Below are 22,444 nucleotides of genomic sequence, written 5' to 3'. Positions count from 1 at the left end.
TCAAAGACTCAGCATTAACGTGGTTTGCAATAATATTAATTTCTCTAGATTTGAGATTTCAATATTAAGCTATTGCTGTGGAAATAGCATATGTGTCTCATCTTGCGTCAAAGAGGAATTTAAAGATGCTTTTCATTTCCAATATGGATAGATCATATAGAAAGCACCCTCTCGCTTCTTGTTTTCCGACCCCACATTGTATGGTGAAAGTTATTTGTCTCGACGAGTTCTATCACCACTTACAGTTCTGACCATCAGTTTAGTTGCACCCCGTATAGTAAAAAATACATTATATTTGGGGAAAATCAGGAACAGCAGTATGAAAATACCGAGTAGGAAAAAAACACCTTAGGTTCATAGGGTTACAATAAAGCTTCGCGATATTGAGGAGGGAGGAAAAACAACAGAGAACTGAACTATATAAATTCCACTGGAGTTTGAACAATATATTTCGTTCGTGATCGTAACGAAACTTATTCGCATCATGTGTGCTGCTTATTTACATGTATGCAAGCACGCAAACAACAACAAAAGAAAAGAAACATATTTCTCATGAGAAAATTGTTTTCATATGTTTAATGCCATTCTTTATCACAGCTTTTACAAGCAATGTTTTCGGCAAGAAATGAATGCATGCAATGGTTGTTCAATATAATACAGGGTGTCCTTTACATGCTAATGCGGCCTTTATCTCATCCATTTGTCGTAGAGGTATGATTTCAGTTTAAAAAATGCTCCAAATGTGTTCAAAAATTACTCTGTATCAGTCTTGAGAGTGAAAATACAGTGTGTAATAAAAATAAAAAAATCTAAATTTTTATACAGTTCCCCCTGTTCTCTAACTTTCAATTAGAAAGTTGTTGCCCTGTTTTTTCTGAATCCAACAAAACAGACCCCATGTTTTTAACTGCAATATTCTTAATGATATTCGAATGCAAAAATTGGAGAAAAGTTGGGAAATGAGGGAAAGGAGCGTTGTTGTGTGTGTCACTGTCCGTTAGTTTTCGCTGTTATTTCCCAACTTTTCTCCGATTTTTGAATAAAAATATCTCAGTGAATATTGCAATTAAAAACATGGGATTTTTTCTGTTGGGCTCAGAAAAGACAGGGCAACAACTTTCTAATTGGAAGTTAGAGAACAATGAGACCGTATAAAAATTTAGATTTTTATTTTGTGACACACTGTATATTCTCAGTCTTAAAACTGGTACAGGGTAATTTTTGAACACCTTTTCAGCATTTTTTAAACTAGGAATCATACCTCTACGACAGGCGGTTGATGAGATGAAGGCCGCGTTAGCACTTACAGGACACTCTGTATACTTCAGTTGGTTCCAAATTCATAAAATGCTACTTGTTTATAATAGTATCATACGATGCTACTGAGAAGAGACAAACGATTCAAACACGGTTCCTTAAGGCGCGTATACACTAGCGCGCGGATCATGCAATGAAAGCATTCGCAATTGGTTGTTCAGTAATTTGTACGGTGTTGTGAGCGATTCTTGAGCTGTTTTCACTGGACCCACTTGGAATCGGTTTTTCAACGAACACAAAGGAAAGAAAGGAACACAAAGAGAATTTGTGAACCCACGAGCGGATTAGAACCGCTGCAGGGGGTCGTGCGTTGCAAGATCGGAGCGTTAGTGTATACGCGCCTTTAAGAGTTTTCATTATTCTGTTTTTCACATGTTCGTTGCAAACGTGGAGAATGTGTTCACGCTGGTTTCGTTGAGATATTGTTCGACTGCGTCTTCTGTCGAGAAACTGTTGCACAAGGAAAAAATTCACATCGATCTCGCTTCACGGCTCGCAGAAGCATCTTCAAACCCCAGTGATCAGCTAAGGACTCGTTAAGGCTTGAATATGGAAAAAACAACACACGCATTAGTATTTTGAGACATCTAAAATTTACATGCTAAAAAAAAAGCTAATGGTATATTGTAATTTAAATTAGGACATATTAAATATTCCTGAGATGACTGGAAGAAAGTAGCTAATACTACAATAGTATACGAATGCTTTGCTCTACGCTCTACAGCCTTGTTTCTCAACCGCCAGTCCACGGCCAATATCTTCTAAAGAAGGTGTTCTGCTTTAAGAGGTATTGCCACGGCCCAGTACCGAGCCGTGACGTCAGCCAGTACTGTAAGACAAGGGTGCTCAACCTTTCGAGGAGTGCGGGCCACTTCATTGATTTGAAAACTGGTCGCGGTCCACTGAAATGATGGAAATGTGCCGTGGGCTGCTTAAGTAATCTGTAAATTCATCGCAGGATGCTTAATTGATCTAGAAATGTACCGTGGACCACATAATTGAAGTGAGAATGTACCGTGGGCCACATAATTGAAGTGAGAATGTACCGTGGGCCACATAATTGGAATGAGAATATACCGCGGGCCACTTAAGTGGTCTGGAACAGCGCCCCAGGTCACTTAGGAGATCTGGGAATGTTCCGTAGTCCAATTAAATAATTTGCAAATGTGCCGCGGACCATTAATTGAAGTGAGAATGGGCCGCGGGCCACTAAAATCATCTGTAAATGTGCCACGGACCACTTAAGTGATCTGGTAATATGCCATTTAGTTCATTTTTACAAAATTAGGTTTTAGATCGCGGGCCACATTTGGCCCGTGGGTCTTGGGTTGAGCATATATGCTGTAAGATAATAGTAATTGAGGTAATAAATCTTACGGACCAAGATGTCTGTAATAATTTGTTGATCACTTTTAATTAGTCAATTATTGTGATATTAGCTAATAACCATATAAATAGTGTATAATTAATTGTAGTAATTAACTGTTTTTTGGTTAATTATTGTCTTATAACGAGTAAACTTTCGAGACCAGGCTCTCGACTCATAGAAATTCGATTTATCGGGCCACTTGTAAAAAACCATTGAAAAATACACTCCTATATACATCAATTAACTAATAATCTAACTTTTCAGAAAAGAAATTACGTACCTTTTAGCTGCTCTGTAGTAAAACTTTTGAACTATAGACGATCTTTCTTCTTTTCCTTGAACTACAACACTACAGAATAGTCTTTGTAAGCAGAGTGGATCTTCTAATGAGTGAACGCCGAATTTCTCGATGGTTTCGAGGACCGGATTAACAAATTGCAAGCTGCGACGTTTTCTTCTGCCCGTAGCGACTGCTGTAGTTACTGGAATCGTTACAACAGTTGGTACTAAAGAAGCCAACAGGAGACCTAACGGTAACAAGCCTAGAGCAAATGCCAGAGGGCCAAACTTAGATGATTTCTTCTTTTGAGCATAATGAGGTGAAGGTTCGAAGTTCAAGTCCCCGTAGCCATCAGAGAAATGATCATAATCAAGACCCTGTGCAGCGTAGTATTCGTCTTTGGGATATTTCATTCCTGGAGAAATAAAGCGTGATACAAAATTATAAGACAAAATGAATGTTCACGGAAAAAAACAGAAGAAATATTTCCACAAAAATGAAACTTAAGTACATGTATCGGTCATGTTGTTTACAATTGAAAAGAAGCCTTATTTTCAAAAGGGAACATTTCAACTTTTGCTAAATTTACAGTAGAAGGAAAACCTTTTTCTTCGGAATGGACTGCTTTACAAAAGTAGAAAATAGCCCAACAGGTAGCATAAGGGAGTGATATAAGAATATTTAAGTATTATATTTCTTGATCAACAATGAAGGGAGTTATCTACATTCAAATTTCGGAAATGTTCCTTTTTGAAAGAAAATTAGTACAAATGTGTTACCTTTTGATCAAAAATAGAGCTGGATAAGTCTGAAATAAGTCGAAAAATTGGAAATTTTTACGCCACCCGTTGAATCCAGAAGGTTTTACCTAGCCAAGTAAGGTACCCTTACTTCTCACTCGTGTATAACATAAAAAACGATCAGTGTAACCCCCTCCCCATAACGGACACTCCCGTTAGCGGACACTTGCACAAACGGACACTTTTTTTAAATTTATGTCGACAAGACTTAATGTATTGTAATATCCATTAACGGACACTCTTCGTTAGCGGACAATTTTCGGTTCCATAGGTGTCCACTTTGAAAGTGCTTCTGAAAAATGTATAATTTTGAAAAAAAAATCCCTTATCGCAAGTAGGAAAATTGCTTTGTTATGTTCCCTTTTGAATAAAAATACCGAAGTGATTGAACACGTTAACAATTGTTAAAGACAAGGGGTTCACCACCAAGATCGTTGACGAAATGAGTAGAAAATTCATGAAACCAGCAAGAGAAACCACTTTGGAAAATATTACTGAGAGGAAAATACAATAAGAGTTAATTATTATTATTAGAAAATGTAGTTATACAATACGATCCAATAGTCTCACTTCTTTGGTGATTTTTTTGAGTATTATATATATATATATATATATACAGTATAAGGCAAATTTATCTATTCTTACATAAGGTGGATATGTTCCCTTTTGGCAGAAACGACTCACTTCACATTGTAATTTGGACCAAACCCTGTTGCATAATTGTTCAACTCGGGCCACCACTGCACTTGGGATATGTCAGCATCGAAAACGCGTGCACGAACTCAGCTTGGGATTAGTCGAGAAGGGATAAATACAAATAAAATATTTACCTGTTAAGTTGGTCTTGAAGTGAAATACCAGATTGAGCTCTTACGTTGTATTTTTATGAGTAATTGCAATTTCTAAAATACACGTGTAAGCATAGCAAAGTTTTGACAGATATTTATACACAGTATGCAGTAAAATCTCGGGTTTCTTCTGATTAATACTCATGGCTTATGTTATTCTTATATAAACATTAGCACTCACCAGTGTCTTCCTCTTGGGTGTAAAATTTTGATGAGTCATATGGCTCATAGTTCACTAAGTTTTTGGTTGGTACCTGATGCTCTTGGTAGTAGTTCGTTGATGCAGTAGAAAATTTAGATTTTTGTCGACTATTTCCTCGTAACAAGTCTTTCGCTTTATCCATCATTCCCTCTGGGTTGAATCCAAAATTCCATGGATCATTTTTCCGTTTAGGTGGACGATGATCAGGATAGAAACTCGGAGAATCGTCATTTATTGGTGCATAATCATAATCATTGTACAAGCTTTCAGTTTCTTCAGAATAATCATCATTTATGTAATCTGGCCTTCTTCAAAAAAAAGAGAAAGAGAAAGATCTCGAACATGTGAAATGATAATAAAACAAGATTTATCTTTGAACCAATGCAAAATTTTTAAAACAAGCATTAATTCGAGATAGTTTCAATTAATGTAAAGGAGGGGGTTACTAATTTTTTAAGTTTTTGTCCATTTCTTTCACGTTGGTTTCCAATTTGTAGTGAAATTACAGCGAGAAAGAATTTCACGCAGAAACATTAATAGAAGTTATCAGCCATTTTCATCTCGCGAAATTATTTAAACACACACTGTTATTTGATTGCTCAGTTGAATGAATCGGATTGAGCGAATCGAGATTACAAGTAAAATTATGTTGAACAAAGCCTCATGAAAATTATGTTGAATAAACTTGATATCTTGGACATTTTTAAATTACACAAAATCGTGTGTGATCGTCTTATAACTCATTCTACCAGTACGATGTACGAAAGACTACTACTACTAAATCGCACATGCACCTCATCCATATTCCTCTGCGGAACTTCTAACGAATTGGTACATGTTGAAATGTGCATGTCCGTGTTGTGAACCAAACAAACGTAACGTTTGGTTCACAACACGGACCACACACGGTTCACGCACAGTACGAAAGACTGGATATTAAGCGGAGATGGATGAAGTTACGAAAGTAAATTCAATTGCCTCTGCGTAGAATCCTACCACCGTATACGTGTCAAATTACCACATTAATCATGATGAATTGTATGGAAATAACGACAAATAATAAGTTGTTATAGTCGAGGACGTCATTGCGTTTCATTGATGTTATATGTAAGGTTCACTAAAACTATTCATATCATGGGAATCAGCTATAACTGCTAATTATTGACGTTATAACCAAGGTGTCGTTTCAATCGAGGTCGTTGTAACCCAATTCAACTGAAGTGAATTGAATAATTTTTCTTGACATTTGCGATTGCATAGCTGACAAGGAAAGGGTCCCCAGTTGACGTCTTCAGAAAGTTTTATAAAAATTACCACTGATTTTCCACTCACTGAAATATGCACAAAAAATGTGAAAAAATTGCGGTATAATTTTGGGTCACTCAAAAAAAAAAAAGAAAAAAAAAAAGAGGTAAAATTGATATTTTGAACGCCAACAGAAGCCAAGAATGAATTAAAAAATATAGCAACCCTAGAGTGTTAGAGTGATGTCATTCAAACAACACATGATCAAGTACATCACAGACAAAGAAAAAGAGAAAAAAAGAGAAATAACTAGTCCCACACACACAGATCAGAGAAGCTGGAGGAAAGAAAGGAAAAGAAGTTTTTATAGATATCGCCAGGGAGCACCATAGGCGTTGAATAGCATTTTTATTAGTTTTTTACGGCTTTATCAATTGCATTCCACCGCAAGTTTTTTTTGTCTTTTGTGTTTCCAGGTGGGAGGTATGCACTTAATTTTTTGAGGACGACACCTTCGGACCCTTTTCTTGTGAGTGAGAAGCCTGTCCGTGCGCAGTCCTATTCAGTGCACATATACGCTCTAAGGGAAGAAAATGTCAGCCCACTGTAGTTTAACAGTGGAGTGTTCGCCCGGACTGCGAGAGGTTGGTGGTTCGGGTTCCCCACAGGGAGTGAGAGTTTTTTCTGAACTTCATTCTTCTCTGTTTTGTATCTAGTTTTTCGTACTTTGTATGAACAGCGAAGAGTGATATAGCGCACGTTCCGTCATCCTACCTGTGTTTATTTCCAGAATGCTCCGGCGGCCTTCGTGTGATCGGTCTTATATCTGCTGTGGATACCGCAAAGTCGTTGCTGTGTTGAGAGATTTTCTGGTTTTCATATGAATAGGGACCGATATTCACCTTTCCAGGGAAATTGAACGTATTCTTTCCTTGGCCGCTGCTAATGAATTCATTGTGTTGATATGGTGGGTGAAAAGATGAATCTCTGTACTTGTGCGTAGGTTTAGAGTGGAATCTATTATAATCATCTGCTTTTTCGGCAAGTTGTGAATTGCCTGGTAGATATATCGAATATTTTGTTGGTGGTTCTGCTGTGTTTATCGTATTATTAATATAGAAAGGAAACTGCTCATAATATCTTTGACTGTTGTACCTGTAATAAAAAGCATAAAATGTATAGTATAAATTTTTCAAAAATTTTCAGAGATTCACAGCACTTGATAATGTCCGTGTATAGAACGTTATTTGTCTAATAAAACTATGAGAACGGGTCTATGAATTGATAAACTATATGATCTGTGTGCAAATTTTGATTAAATTAATTAAATTTGCACTATAACTAAATAAAATTAGATGTGAAAAAATTCAAATCGTACGATACTGATGGAACGGTGCTGCTTGGAAACCGATGGTTCTTCGAAGACTGTCCATAATGAGGTGGCGAGTAAACGACTTGATTCGTAGTTGCAGAAGAAGCTACTTTGTGACTCGTGAAGCTCGGATCTAACAATATATTCCAAGGGATATGACTAAAGCTTTCATTCTTGTGAGTTGTGTAATTTGTTCTCGAACTTTTGACAAAGGTGAAAACAATAACAATGAAATGAAACAAGATGCATTTCGACGAAATCTTCACCACAATTCCCATTAGATGTGACTATAAAACTGCAAAGACAGAACGAAACCGCAATACATAAGTCCCTGAGATTGAAAATGGAAAAATTCAAATCAAAATCACTTTAGTAATCACTTTCTGTTCATTTCAATTACACTCATGTCCATAAATTAAGGATAATTCAGAATCGCACGGAAATCGAAATCTAAAGTAAAAATTTCACCTGTAGAATTATCACACACATCTTCAAGAATGATATGCAAATTACAGGAAGCCACCAGATGATGCCGATAGTACGTCACAATGACGAGAGTGTAAGAGGGGGGTATATAAGGAATGGTGGCAAAGAAGTGAAATTGTTCACAAGAGTTCTGTAAGGCGGTCAGTGCCATAAGCGAATAGTTATGACACAGAGGACGCATGTAGATGATTTTTTACGTGGTAGAATTATCGGCCGCCTGGAATGTGGGCGTACTCAGATGGAAGTATCCGAGGAACTTGGAATTGCCCAAAGTGTCATCTCTAGGCTTTGGCAACGATTCCAAGATAACGGAAATGTCAGTAGACGTTACAGTACAGGTCGCCCCCGAGTTACAACGCCGAATGAAGACCGGTATTTGGCAGTAACTGCCAAAAGAAGCAGACGGAGCACAGCATCCGACCGGTCTCGTCAGCTATCTGCAGCCACGGGTACCACAGTTTCAAGGCAAACCGTGTACAGACGTTTGGAAGATATTGGTCTATATGCTCGCAGGCCTGTCAGACGTGTTCCGCTCACGGCAACTCACTGTCGGCAGCGATTAGCCTGGAGTAGAGAACATGCAATGTGGACATCGTCACAGTGGGCTTGTGTGATGTTTTCCGACGAGTCCAAGTTTAGCTTGCAATCTGATTCACGTCGGACTTTCATATGGAGAACGCCAAGTAACCGTTACCACCAAGACAACATCATTGAACGACACCGTTACGGTGGTGCAGCATTGCTCGTTTGGGGTGGAATTATACTGGGTTCCAGAATAGTTCTGCATGTTCAAACCGGAACCATGAAAGCCCAAATTTATCGGAACATCATTCTGGAACAACATGTACGTTTGTTTAGGGGTGCCATGGGCGCAGAATTTGTGTTTATGGATGACAACGCCCGTCCTCACCGAGCAAACATCGTAAACGAATGCCTTGAATCTGAGGATATAACCCGTATGGAATGGCCAGCATTCTCACCTGACGTGAATCCGATAGAGCATGTGTGGGACATGCTTGGCCGACGAGTTGCAGCCCGTCAACCACCTCCTACATGTGTACCGGAACTTCGGAGAGCATTGCTTGCTGAGTGGAGTAATCTTCCCCAAGATCAGATCGATAATTTGATACTCAGCATGCCTAGGCGTTGTACGGACTGTATTTCATCGCATGGGAGACATACAATGTATTAACCATCATACCAACCATGTAATAGTAAGTTTTTGTAAAGGAGATATTTTTTACAATTGCTCCAGGGAGCAAAAATCGTAGTTTTTATGAATGGTATCATACATACACTATCGTCTTTGTTCTTTATCTTTTGTTTAATAAATGGGCTTTATGAATAAGTAACGTTTGTTTTGTTTCTGAACCTTTATTTGCCGGAGCTAGCATTATCCTCAATTTATGGACATGAGTGTATTTGATGACTGTACTATGAAATTTACATGAATAGAAAAACTTCTCGGTATTCACTGATACGAAAAGATCACTTTTGAGGATTACAAGCAATTCCACAATTTTTTTAAACAGTAGCCTTCGTAGAAATCCTTTTTATCCATCATTCCCTCTGGGTTGAATCCAAAATTCCAAGGATCTTTTTCTCGTTTAGGAGAACGTTGATGAGGATAGAAACTCATAGAATCGTCGTTGATTGGTGCATAAACATAATCATTTGTAAAAGCTTTCAGTTTCTTCAGAATAATCGTCATTATTTAATAACTCTTACTTGAGCAAGTGAATAAAATTATGAAAATAAATATGGTGATATTGCACAAATTAAAGACAGAAACGACGAGCCGAATGTATGAAGAAAAAGGTAAGATCATAGCAGGGCTATCTTAAAAGCATCTTAGGGCCCTCTCCCCGGGCAGTTCTTATATAAACAATCTCTACATTTCTAGCTACATAGTAGAAATTTAGCACATCGTGATTGGCCGAAATGAGTGATGAAGCAATACGTCACTCATGGTGAAATTTTTGCTGGCGACGTTTAACAATAGATACATTTATTTGTACTTGAATCCGACCCTTACCGTTGGAGTAATGGTTATAGCACGAGACTCACGTACCGAAGGTTGTATGTTCGATTACCTCTAAAACCCATCCACATTTTTTTCCATCTTTGCTGACATTTACTGATTTACTAAAAAATGTTTCTATTTTTGTTTCTGATTTAATCAAATGCGGTTCACGTGCATCGAGAAGACAATAGTAACGGCTCGCGGAGCGAGCGCCCAGCTATCATTTACTGATTCAATAAAAAATGTTTCTATTTTTGTTTCTGATTTAATCAAATGCGGTTCACGTGCATCGAGAAGACAATAGTAACGGCTCGCGGAGCGAGCGCCCACCTATCATTTACTGGTTCAATAAAAAATGCTTTCATTTTTCATCAATGAACTTTGAAATTCAGTTTCGCCCCAAACTCCGCCTCTCGCGACGTCTTGCTAGCTTTTTTGCTCGCAGTAACCAATCACCGGCGTACTAATGCTTCCTGTGTTACTAGGAAAGTAGGGATTGTAATTACGCCTCCGGGCAAAGTGATTTTTCTGAGCCCCCACCTAACTAGAAATACCTGCCTATCAGTTTACGTACAGTTTCTCCTCCACCACTGTGGCTCACGTCACGTCCATCTGGATGAACTACTTACGTCTCCTAAGGAGACAGTGCGGGAGCCCCCAGTCGAATCCACACACACACACACACACACACACACACACACACACACACACACACACACACACACACACACACACACACACACACACACACACACACACACACACAGGGGGTTCTAACCCCCTCAAGCCGAGTTTATAGTGTGATTTTGAAGGAAAAAACTTGGACACACCCCTTGAGAAGAAAAAATATTTGAAACCCCCCTTGAGAAAATTCTGCGTATGCCTATACACACACACATGCTAACTTTCGAAAATTATATCCAGATTATCACGAGGTTCCCGAGTCATGCCCGGTGGGTCCGCGTGTTAAGACGGCGGTGGATCATACTTTATAGGACGAAGCAACCACTGTCGTAACCCCTAACGAATCGAGATTATAGTGTTTTTTGTGTGATAAAAAACGAATCCCCTGCCGTGGAACGAAAATAAAGATACCGCCCCCCTCGAGAAAATCCTGCGTACGCCACTGGAACCACTACTACATTAAATATATGTTTAGTTTTGTGTAGGGTTGATCATAACCGAAAGAAAATTCCTGTCTAGGGTGGCCAGGTGACCCGGAAAACTGGGAAAGTCCCGGTTTTTCGCTAATAAATATACTATACCGAACAGTTCTTTCGAGACGCTTGTTTGTCCCGGTTATTAATTTACGATACTCGATATAACGACGAATCCATCTAAAACGATATTTTTCAAGTCTTGTTTAGAAATGCCTATAGTCTGTGATTAAACTACTGAAGAAGGCGTAAAGGCGTGCACCGCCCTAGAAAATTTTAAGTCCAATTCTTTTAATGGATTTGATACCAAAACTTAATACCATTGAATTCACTTTTAATCAAATGAATTTGATAAAATTACAAAAGAAATAATTTTGGAAGCGTTGATTAAAAATAATGTGTCCCATAAAATACGGGTCATGTAGTCACCGTACATTTTTCCAAATATGAAGATTGCGTGACAAGTTCCAACCGCGCCTTCAAGAGATAACATTGTTAGAAACATGATGAAGGGAGAAAGGGGATGATTGTTACACAGGTTTAGCATATTATGCTTCCTCTGGCTGCTTGAAAAAAAAAAGTACCCGCTGATACTGATCATGCCATCTATCTTCTATCTTTTAAATTTATTCTATCTATCGAATCAGAATACACACAATCGAATTTTAAAATATATAAAAATACGTATTTAGCATATTATATAATTTCTTTTAATATTAAAATATAATACATCTTTTAAATTAGAAAATACTGAAAGAAGACTATGAATTTTCACAATTTGCAAAAAGCGATTGCCGGTGGCAACTGCAGAACCTAAATGATGATTTTCAATGTTGTTAAGATGTATCGGTTCGGCTCATTTTTTTTCTGTGCGTATTTAAAAAAATAAGCATATAGCTAATTTTTAAGTTAAAAGCATCTTGATGAGCTGCTAAGATGAAGTGGATGCGGCGAAAGCCAGTGCTACATATAACAGGTCAAGGTAACGGTTAGGCTCACTCTGCACAAATTATTTACATTAATGTTGCGTTCATAGATCATTATTATTTTTATACTGCACTGATGTTACACCTAGACAACTCGGAATCACATAGCATTGCTGGGTCGCAAATGCTTTCCTGATGCATTAGATGGCGTTATGTGGGAGCGGTGGTTCCGGGCCGCATTTTGGCCTACTCCATCGTCGGACCTATCATGCCTTGATTACTTCTTTCGGAGTCCCCCCGACTGGAGGCATATCAAGACATGGTGTGTGACACCCTTGTTGCCAGCACTGAGGAACTTGTTACCTATATTGCAGGGAAGTCCTACACATGCCCGGAATCTTCCAGAATGTTCGAAATTCAATGCGCCTGAGATGTGAGACGTGCATTACAACTAGTGGATGACACTTTGAACACCTTTGACCCCTGTTACTTTTTCGATGCATGTTTATTATTAAAACGCGTGTTCTTTTACGTGGTCTTTTTTCATTTCTGGCTGGGGTTTTCTGTGGATCCTACCGCATCAGGGAAGAATTTCCAACCATGCATTGCTATGTGACTCCGAGTCGTGAACCTACCCTTCCTAGAAGTTTGTAAACCTGATGCTGAGAAACCCTGTATATGTTTAATGGAGTTATTTCTCCGTTTTTCATTAATAAACACCTCTTAAAATTTTGGAAAGGAGTGAAATTACTCTTCAAAATTATTTTTTCGAATAATACTGGTACTAGTACGATTTTATAAACTTTCATTCAGAAGAGTTTCTTCCTTCTGGCTATCAAAATTTCTGGCTTGAAAAGTCCTTCACAAGTTTCTGTTTTGTAATCTTCGTTTTAATAATACGCGTAGTTGTCAGTATCAAGACTACTTTGCGAAAATATTCGCTAGTACTGGTATTCACTTTTTTGGTTTCTTTTTTTTAAATTTCAGAATTTAAGGCATTATGGCTAACTAGTTACCAAGTTGTAGTCTTTTAAAATTGCTCTATATGACTTTTAGTTGTCATATTAATTGACAAGCAATTAAAACATTTATCTGAATCATAATCATTTCCTGAAAGAAATTCTCCCTAAAAGAAGCAGAGAAAATAATGCTAAAAAAACTACTTGTTTTTACTTTGAATGAAACGTTTTGTTACATTTTGTGGCAAAGCATTTTTTAAGCAAAGACTTAGTTACCGCATTTTCATAATGTGTAGAATGATTGTAACAATATTATATTGATGCAGAGTATATTTTTAAACGTTTTTTTTTTTTTGATAAAGAGGGAGAAATTTCAGACCAAAGTTTTTTAACCCTAGCTTTATTTCTTACCACTTCTGTTAATAAAATCTTAGCTTTACATAAAAATATGTTTTCGATTTTGGAAGTTGATCGCGCGATGTACAAATGAAATCCTCTTATGCATTTTTAGTCGTGAGAATAAGCGTGAAAAATTTCCTAATAACTAAAGCTGATGTCTAATTTTCCAAATTCTCTACATACAGGGTGGTCATATAATAGTTTTGCCGATATGCAAGCCCGTAGCGGCCACAAAAATCAACGAATGCGAATGAAATTCCGGATACAGGTGTTTCAGAGTATGAAAAGAGAAACCAAAACCTAGCTCTTAGGTTACGATTACAGCAACAAAATTTCGAAAAATTCAAACGACAACACAATTTTATGCATTTAAAAGTGTCATCGACGCAGTAAAAACTACGAATGGCGTTAGAACGGTATCTTTAGCATGATAAATACCGGCGCTACAAGCAGAAAAAGAAACATGCTTTAACAAAAAATCAATGCTGATCATATTACTGCCGCCGGAGGTTCCCCCAACGAGGAGTTAGGGTACCAACCCCTTGGCGAGATCTTCTTTCTTTGTCTTCGTCCTGTGCCGCCGTTTATGAGGCTACACGTATCGTTCTAACGACACATTCATGGTTTTTTACTGCGACAATCACTTAGCAATGCATAAAAGCATATGTTGCCATTCGAATTTTTCGAAATTCTGTTGCTGTGACCGTAACCACGACAGTCGGGATTTCGTTTTTCTCTTCATTCCAGAGCGCGAACTTTAAAACACCTACATCTGGAATTGCATTCACATTCGCTAATTTTTGCTGCCGCTAGGGACTCTTATATCGGCAAAATTATTTTTTTGACCACCCTATATATATTCGAGAAACATATGCATTTCACGTTGCCTTCTTTTTTCTTTTGGGATAGAAAAATTAGAGTGCATTTGGATTGTATTCATATGAGGGTTTATCTGGTTGATCTTGCTCAAATTTTCTCGTTCGACAATGGCGAAAGACAATTTTCCATCTCGAGTAGGAAGTGTTTTTGAGGAAAATGATACAACAGTAATGATCCTTGATGAACCTAAGGCAGCAAAGAGCGGGACCTAGAAACATCTATCTGAAGGTTATCCATTCTTTTTTTCTATAGCGCTAAATTATAAAAATGTTATTTCTCCCACACTTACGTTTCAATTGAGTAGGAATTATCCGAGTGAATCGTTCGTATCGAAGAATGACGAAGTGGTTCGTTGGAATACTCAGTCAATTCCAGATAGGAAACTTAGCGGGGGTAAAAACGTGCCGAGATTTCTCTTGAGCTCTAACATTTTAACGAAGTATATCCACGTACAAAAGATTTTCCACTACTGATTCCTTTTTCTCACTTCCCCCATCCTAGTGTTTCCGCTATGTAATCCGCAATCTTAATAAGTTTCAGCGTTAAGTGCTTCGATACGCACCTTGCACCTAGAAGGTCAAGAGCTCGACAAAAAAAAAATCACCACAGCCCTCTTTTGCTGTCTCTTACGGAACGATGAACTACTCTGAGAATTAACGCGAAAAAAAAATGGTGTCATTTTCGACCGCATCGTTGAACGTATGCCTCTTGATGGGTAAAACCATATGCAGTCACTGATGCAGGACAATATGGTGTCCTTGTCCAACGGAAATAAAAGGCGGAAAAAAAAAGCACTGACTAAACAGATTATACGCAACAAAATGAGAAATGATATATCTTGAAAGTAACACAAAGTTCAAAGGAGAACGCTCTGCTAATTTTGAAATACGAGATGGGTGGAAAAATGTTTTCATGTATCATCTTTTGTGTTGGGCTCACACATTCTCATCAAACGATATGAACGATCAATCACAATAGCTTTTGATATACTTTCAGTATGCGTAATAAAAGTAGAAAAAAAAAAGTAGAAAAATTATAATCAAACAACTGTGGGGGAGAATGGGGCAAAACCAGGTAGGGCATTATCTCCGAATCCAGTGCTGCGATCCACCCGAAAGCATGCAAATTACTGCTCTACAGCCATTGAAGAAATTTGAACTAAGATAGGGGAGTGGGTGGTTACTATGTGGTTTTTTCAAAATTTTTCAAGTCTTTAAGTAAAAATAATTCAATTTTGTGCTTTATATTACATGCATAATCTGCTAAATGTTTGAAGAAACATAATCGTGTCATTCGTTATTTTGCAAGTAACATTTAAATACAACAGAAGAAAATCGAAGTCATCACAAAAGGCAAAATTGTGCCATTTTGTTTCGTGAATGCCAGTGTGCGGCAAAACCGGGTACTACCTGGTGTGTTATAGTTTAAATCATGTTCCCAAAATAAACACTTGGGGAAAAAATTAAAAGCTCAAAGAGTTCCTTGGTTCAGAAGCAGCAGCAAGAAAGTTATTAGGCCGTCATAGAATATGCTACCAAAGAGGCATCAACATCTCAAAAAAGATTCAAAACAAAAAACGGGAAAACGTCTATGCTGCTCGCACCTTCCCTAATGAGCTTGTGCTGTAACATAAGAGACCCCAGATAAATATTTTCAACATTTACTTATAAAAATATGAAAGCAGCAGCAACGAGAAGAAAGTGGATAAAGTCAATAGAAAAAAATTCAAAAGAGTGAAGGCATTTTAATAAAAGGATCGTGAGAAGAAGAGGACAATTATGAAACTTGTATATTTTGCAGCGGATTCAAATAAAAATTTGAATTTTTTAAATTTTTCATTAGTGTATATTTTCACTTGAACTACTTCGAGGAATAATGTTAGACAACATTTGCAACAGTTCTTGTGATTGAAAGTTTCTTTCAAGACTAACGGTTAAGGAATAGCTTTTGAGCAACTGTGAAAATGGATATCCCTGTATGTTCTGTGAATTGAAAATTTCAGTATTTTTGCTCCTGTGAATATATGTCGATCAGTCAGATTGACGAGAAAAAGTAGAACAGCTAATGTCCCGGATATATATACAGAGTGAAAACTTAAGTCGGTTGCAGCTCAAATTACTCGTGAGCAGTTGGTTATATGAACATACTTTCAATTAGAAAAAAATGTTCAAATAAAGTGCTCATTTTAGATGTTTTTTTATTGTATTAAGGGTTGTACATGTATCAAGATACAAAATTTAATTTTTACACGTTCCCTCTGTCCTCTCACTTCCAATCAGAAAGTTATTGCCCTGTCTCTTAAAAAACTATGTTTCTATGTGCAATATTCGCGGAGATATTTGAATTCAAAAATTACTGAAAATACGGGAAAGAGCCGCATTAACTAACGGACAAGCTCATTCTACGCTTCATAGGGTGTTTTTCTCTCTCCTTCATTTTCAGTGATTTTTGAATTCAAATATCTCAGCGGATATTAAATTTGGAAACATGGAAAGATTTTTTTATTGAACTCAAAAGAAACAGGGCAACAACATTCGTTCTAACTGAAATTTAGAGAACAGGGGGACATAAAAAATACAACAATAAATTTTGTATCTCGGTACGTATACGGCTCTTAGTAAAATGAATGACAAATCTAATATGCGAAGGTATTTAATGTTGTGAAGATATATTTTGGAAAGAGAGAAAATTCAACTGCCCCTACGGGGAATCGAACCCACGTCCAAGGAAAGATTGAAAGGATTCGGTGCCTCTGTAGTCTATTGGTCTAGGGCGTGGGTTCGATTCCCCGCAGGGGCAGTTGAATTTTCTCTTTCCAAAATATATCTTCGCAACAGCCAGTTGTTAAAAACCTTCGTATGGTAGCTGAGAGTGACGTCATCCCCTTGCATAAATCTAATATGTGTGTGTGGGCACGTCATTTGAATACATTTTCTAATTGAAAGTATGTTTTTATAGCCAACGATTTACGACGGCTCGTAAACCTTATGGGTTTAAGTTTTAACTCTGTAAATTTTTACTTTAACGGCTACAAGGAATAATGTCAGACAACGTTTGCACCAGTTTTTGTAATTGAAAGATTTCCCCAGACTAACGGATAAGGAATTTGCTTTTGAGCAACAATAAAAATGGACACCCCTGTATGTTCTGTGAATCGAAAATTTCAGTAATTTTGCTTCCGTGAATATATGTCGATCAGTCGAGTTGACGAGAAAAGGTAGAACAGCTAATGTCACGAATATATATGTTCACAATATTTTTTGAGAGTTGAATTGGACCTCGGTAACTTATTTGCGAAACAAAAACATCATGTGTATAGGATTGATATCACATAATATGGCAAATCTTAGTGCACAAAATACAACTCAATAAGTTGCTATACAAAAATTCATATCGAAACAAATATCTTTTGCACTGTATAATGAATAACGTGCGACATACGAAGCCATTTTGGACGGTGAGAAATAAACACTATTACCCGAAACGGTCATTAATCATGTCCCTCATATGGGGGAGGCTCGCAGAACTAAAGCCCGAGGGCCCGGTATGTTTTTTTTATTATCTAGTTATTGTTGTTTTTTTACATTGCAAATTCACTTCACAGGGGATAGCGAAAAATGCTGGAACGTTAACCCGTCAAATATCCTATCATAGGGACCCGGCTCCAACACGTGGGAGAATGCCATTAATTGACAGTGATAATTAAAATCAAGTGGATCTTTTTAAAGTAGTGGTTCTCACCCTTTCTGATACCACGGCTTAGTAAATTCAAATTGAGGTAATATAAAAAATTAATTATATACTATACTGATTACACATATATGATTATTAACTAACATCACACTAATTAACTAATTAAAACGGCAAATTAATTATTACAGACACCTTATCAATTATCTTACAGTGTGATTGATGTCACGGCCCAGCGGTTGAGAAACACTGCTTTCAAGTACTCCTCCTAGCATCGAAAACTCCCATGTCTCCTCCCAGCGTTACTAAATAAAGCCTGAGTAATTTCCCAGTACTCCTATTATCTAAAACAGGGGTAGCCAACCCGTGGCACGCCATGGTATCAGTAGTGGCATGCGAAGGCTTTTCAAAAATTGAAGAAATTCTATTTCATTTTTTAATCAAAGAAGTTTTCTCCAACTTTTAAACAATTCTTTGCTTATGCCAAACCTATATTTAGTATGATAGGCACTGTTAAAATAATTGTGATGACTTTCTGTTCATTGCGTTTCTGTTCCGTCTTTCATCTTTGGGCGTAGCTGCTGGACGTCCCATGTGTTTGGGATTTAGGATCGTTCACATGTGGGACATGCATTGTATAATACAATTATGTTTTGTATCCATTAATTCTTGGGGGAGGGGGGCTAAGCCCTCTAAGAAAGTTTATTGGGGGGGGGCAAGCACCCTAAATCCTTAGGTTCCGGTGTTAATGTTCAAAATGGTGTTAGTAAGATAAACTTCTACCAATATACATAAATACACAATCTGCATTGCGGTAATTAAATTTATGACTCAAAAATAAAAACAATTTAGGACTACATAGAGTGATAAACTGAACATTTTTACAAAAATAAGTATAAAATAATAATCAAACATTATCCAGCCCCCCCCCCCTTGTCATCAAAAGTCAGCAAATCGAAAACCCTCTCCCCCATCAATGCTGACTCGTATAATTAATACGAGACGTAAAGACGTATTATTTGAATGGCCGCAAACTAAAATTGCTGAGAAATGGATCCAGAGGACCTGTATTTATCAAGTATATATTTAATGAGACATCTGGCATAAACTCGGAGAATGCATTCGTGTTGTGAATAAATAAGTAATAAAAGTTAATCGATTAGTACTTACTATTGCATGAACGGTATTTTTCAGCTTCCGTATTCACGCGGGAAAGGAAGGAGAGAGAGAGAGAGAGAGACCAAAGGAGAAAAAAAAACTGCCCGAATTGCAGGAAAAAAAGTGAACAACCGTACACTATACTTACGCAGAAACGGCAAGAAGCGTATGATCCCCATTTGGTGGGATTTGTCGCTCGTCTACAGCTGTCACTCGCTCGAGATCGTTTGCAGTGGAGGACATTTTCTTACTTTCCGTGTAAATGGGATAAGTCTTGCGAACACAGGCGACTGCGCGTGACTTGTTTATCGCTTCTAATCGTTTTCAGTGGGACGAGCAGCCTAAAACTATTCGTACAAACTTTAAGGTGTGATACAACACACATCAAGTTTTTCTTCACGAAGTGTCTGGTCGAATATGAATTGTTAAGGAGCAAACACTGCAATAGACACGTCATTGTAACTTATTTCGGGAGAGACGGGGCCATCAAACGCTTCAATTTCATCAAACACACAATATTCAGGAGATGGCCAAACAAAAAAATAAATAAATAAATAAAATAAAAGCATAAATTGAATAAATAAACAACAACAAACGAGAGAGGAGAGATCGGGGGGGGCGGCGGGGCGGGGGGGGGGAGAGCCATGCGATGAGCACATCGTCTCGTACCCAGAGTAGAAATGCACTGTTTAAGTAATTCTCCATTTTTTACGGTGAAAATAAACCTGCTTCAACATGGTGAAACCACGTGTAACCCCAGATGGTTGATATCATATAGTGCTGCCAATCCTTGAGTAAAATGTGATATTTGCTTCTCTTGTAAAGTGGTGTTATACACTTCACAAAAAAAACATCCTCTACGGTCTTGGCTATTGCGATTCGACCTCTATTCTATGAAAACAAATACTTCTTTTGGGAGTTTGTACCAACAATTTTGAATCCTTTGTAAAATGAATGGTACAGCCATACCGTGATTTTTTTCACTAGCCAGAGAAGACGAAAATAATAAACGACCTGAACAATTGGTTTCATTCTACATCATGACAATATTCCGTATCACAGGAAAATTTCTAGCTAATTCTAATGCTCATTTCATTAACAGAGATACCTGGCTCTTTCATAAAGCCAAAGTGGTCATGTATGGGAACATTTTGACTCAATGAAGGCAGTTAAGAAAAAGCGCAACTCAGGGCACTCACAAACTAGCACAGTCAGAACAGATTCAGACAAAAAGTGAAAAAACAGCAACGACATAAATATTTTCAGAAAAAGAGAGGGTAATAGTAAGTTAATGGTAATGTGTCTTCACTATATATATATCATCCAGTTTCCCATTATTATCCAAAATTTTCCGTATATTTTTTATGAATCCTCTAAGTTTTAAATTTTAGACAGACGAAAAAAACGTTATAATTTTGTTAAATTTTTTCTATGCAACAGTATCTATTAAAAAACCGATCATTTCAAAAATTACGTAAGCCGTGAAAACCTATTGTGAAGACAAACACCAAAATAGCTATGCTTTGATTTTTTTTTTGATGCAAAAAAAAGCTGTACGTGTATAAATATATTTTTAACATAATAAACTGTATTTTTTGAAAAATTGTTATTTCTTCTTACGTGAGAGAGTAATATATGAAATTATACATAAATGAGTGGACATTTTTTAAGCATAAAACATTTTTCCATTAAATGAGCAAAATTTTTTTTTCCCGATTGGTTAGTGGCAAAAAGTTGACGAGATTCCTCTTTTCAAATTTTCGGAATCGGTCCGAGAGTTTAAATTCCAGCCAAATAAAACCTTCGCAATGCGCAAAATATCTATGGTGTTAACTGATAAAATTTAAAACTTTTCATCATGTTTATCCCTGTTTGATTTTCTGAATTTATGCACCAAAAAACACATTTAATACTTACTCACATGGCTTCTTTATGAAGTAATAAATAAAAGTTTTTAAACCTATAAGTATTCTTTGGCTTATCGCTATGTAATATGATATATGATAATAATTATTATGATTTAAATTTTTGTTGTGTAATAAATTCAATTTTAGCCAGCTTTTCAGTGCTATTTTCAGAATTGATTACAGAAGGTATATTTTTAAAGGTTTTTGGAAGAATTGTACAGTACTTATTTTTGGAGTGGAAATTAGCCATCGATTTTCAATATGAAGTGAATACCAATACTAGCGAATATTTTGGCAAAGTAGTCTTGATACTGACAACTACGCGTATTATTAAAACAAAGATTACAAAATAGAAACTTGTGAAGGACTTTTCAAGCCAGGAATTTTGATAGCCAGAAGGAAGAAACTCTTCTGAATGAAAGTTTATAATATTTTTCGAAGGAGTTAATATGACAAATATAAAAGCGTTCTAAATGCACTGTTTTCCTGGTGCTTAACGAAACCTATAATGTATAAGAAATTATTAGCCATCTCCACTCATCAGCTAATATTCCCAATTTACATAAGCTACAGGCTCTGCGACCCTCAGCAGAATCTATAATGCATGATTTAAGAATATAGTTGATATAATATAATACAATATGTTGACTTTCAATCGTGTGGAACTGTTTCACTTACCTTGATCATTGAATTATGAGCAGCTAATATTCTTATTAGTTATGTGTGTGAAAATATTTGTATATGAGCATGTTTCAATGGATAACAATAATGGAATATGTTGTCTTTATGAAAAGGTCCCCGAAAAACAAAGAATTACCAATTGTATTTCACTACACAATTAGAACTTAGGTATTCTCATTCTAACAATGAAAAGACTGAATTGTGTGTCATTATAAAAGATAATTACGAAACTGCAATCTTTGTTTCCATGCGAAAGAAGTGATTGTTTATTAGACAATAGAAAAATTTGAATATATGATTAATGTAGCAGTTGATACAACGGAAAATTTAAATTAATTTACGCGTACAAAATAGTCAAAAAATTGTAAAACATCCACTATGAGAGCTTTAAATTTTTTTTTGATAAACCGAAAAATACTAATTGATTTGGTATTGTGATTTCTCTGCTAACAATGAGCAAAATTTTCCATTATAAGAACGCTCGGAAATTTTTGCAACAGAAATTTCTTTTATAAATTTTAATGAATATATTATGCGTACTATATTATTAACAGAGCATTCCATTTAGGAGAAGAGGGAGGCTTACCGATCAATTGAACCAGTCGAATACAGTTCTACTAATCCAGAGATTCCTTGAAGATGGCCGGAGATACTTTTGATGACACTATCGTAATCGGCCAAGAAATGGAGGCGCTCCGAGCAAAACTGTCCTCCAGCTACTATATCTGACCTCAGTATTCAAATGA

The 22,444-nt window shown here is 36.8% G+C and overlaps 1 protein-coding gene across 1 annotated transcript; it reads right to left on the bottom strand.

Moving 5' to 3' along the window:
* Window positions 1-871: 871 nt before the first annotated feature.
* Window positions 872-22,393, bottom strand: LOC149065743 (uncharacterized). The gene is made up of 6 exons (XM_089253594.1): window positions 22,285-22,393; window positions 7,440-7,728; window positions 6,836-7,216; window positions 4,796-5,124; window positions 2,967-3,381; window positions 872-1,859 (listed from the first exon to the last, which is right to left on the bottom strand). The coding sequence occupies exons 2-6, from the start codon at window positions 7,709-7,711 to the stop codon at window positions 1,718-1,720; spliced, it is 1,539 nt and encodes a 512-aa protein (XP_089109720.1). The 5' UTR covers window positions 7,712-7,728; window positions 22,285-22,393; the 3' UTR covers window positions 872-1,717.
* Between the last annotated feature and the right edge of the window lie 51 nt (window positions 22,394-22,444).

The sequence above is a fragment of the Pholcus phalangioides genome, unplaced genomic scaffold, assembly GCF_987345545.1.
Source record: "Pholcus phalangioides strain wild (caught in Gottingen) unplaced genomic scaffold, Ppha-v1.0 ptg000039l_1, whole genome shotgun sequence".
Lineage (NCBI taxonomy): Eukaryota > Metazoa > Arthropoda > Arachnida > Araneae > Pholcidae > Pholcus > Pholcus phalangioides.
This window is presented reverse-complemented; position numbering and strand designations above follow the sequence as displayed.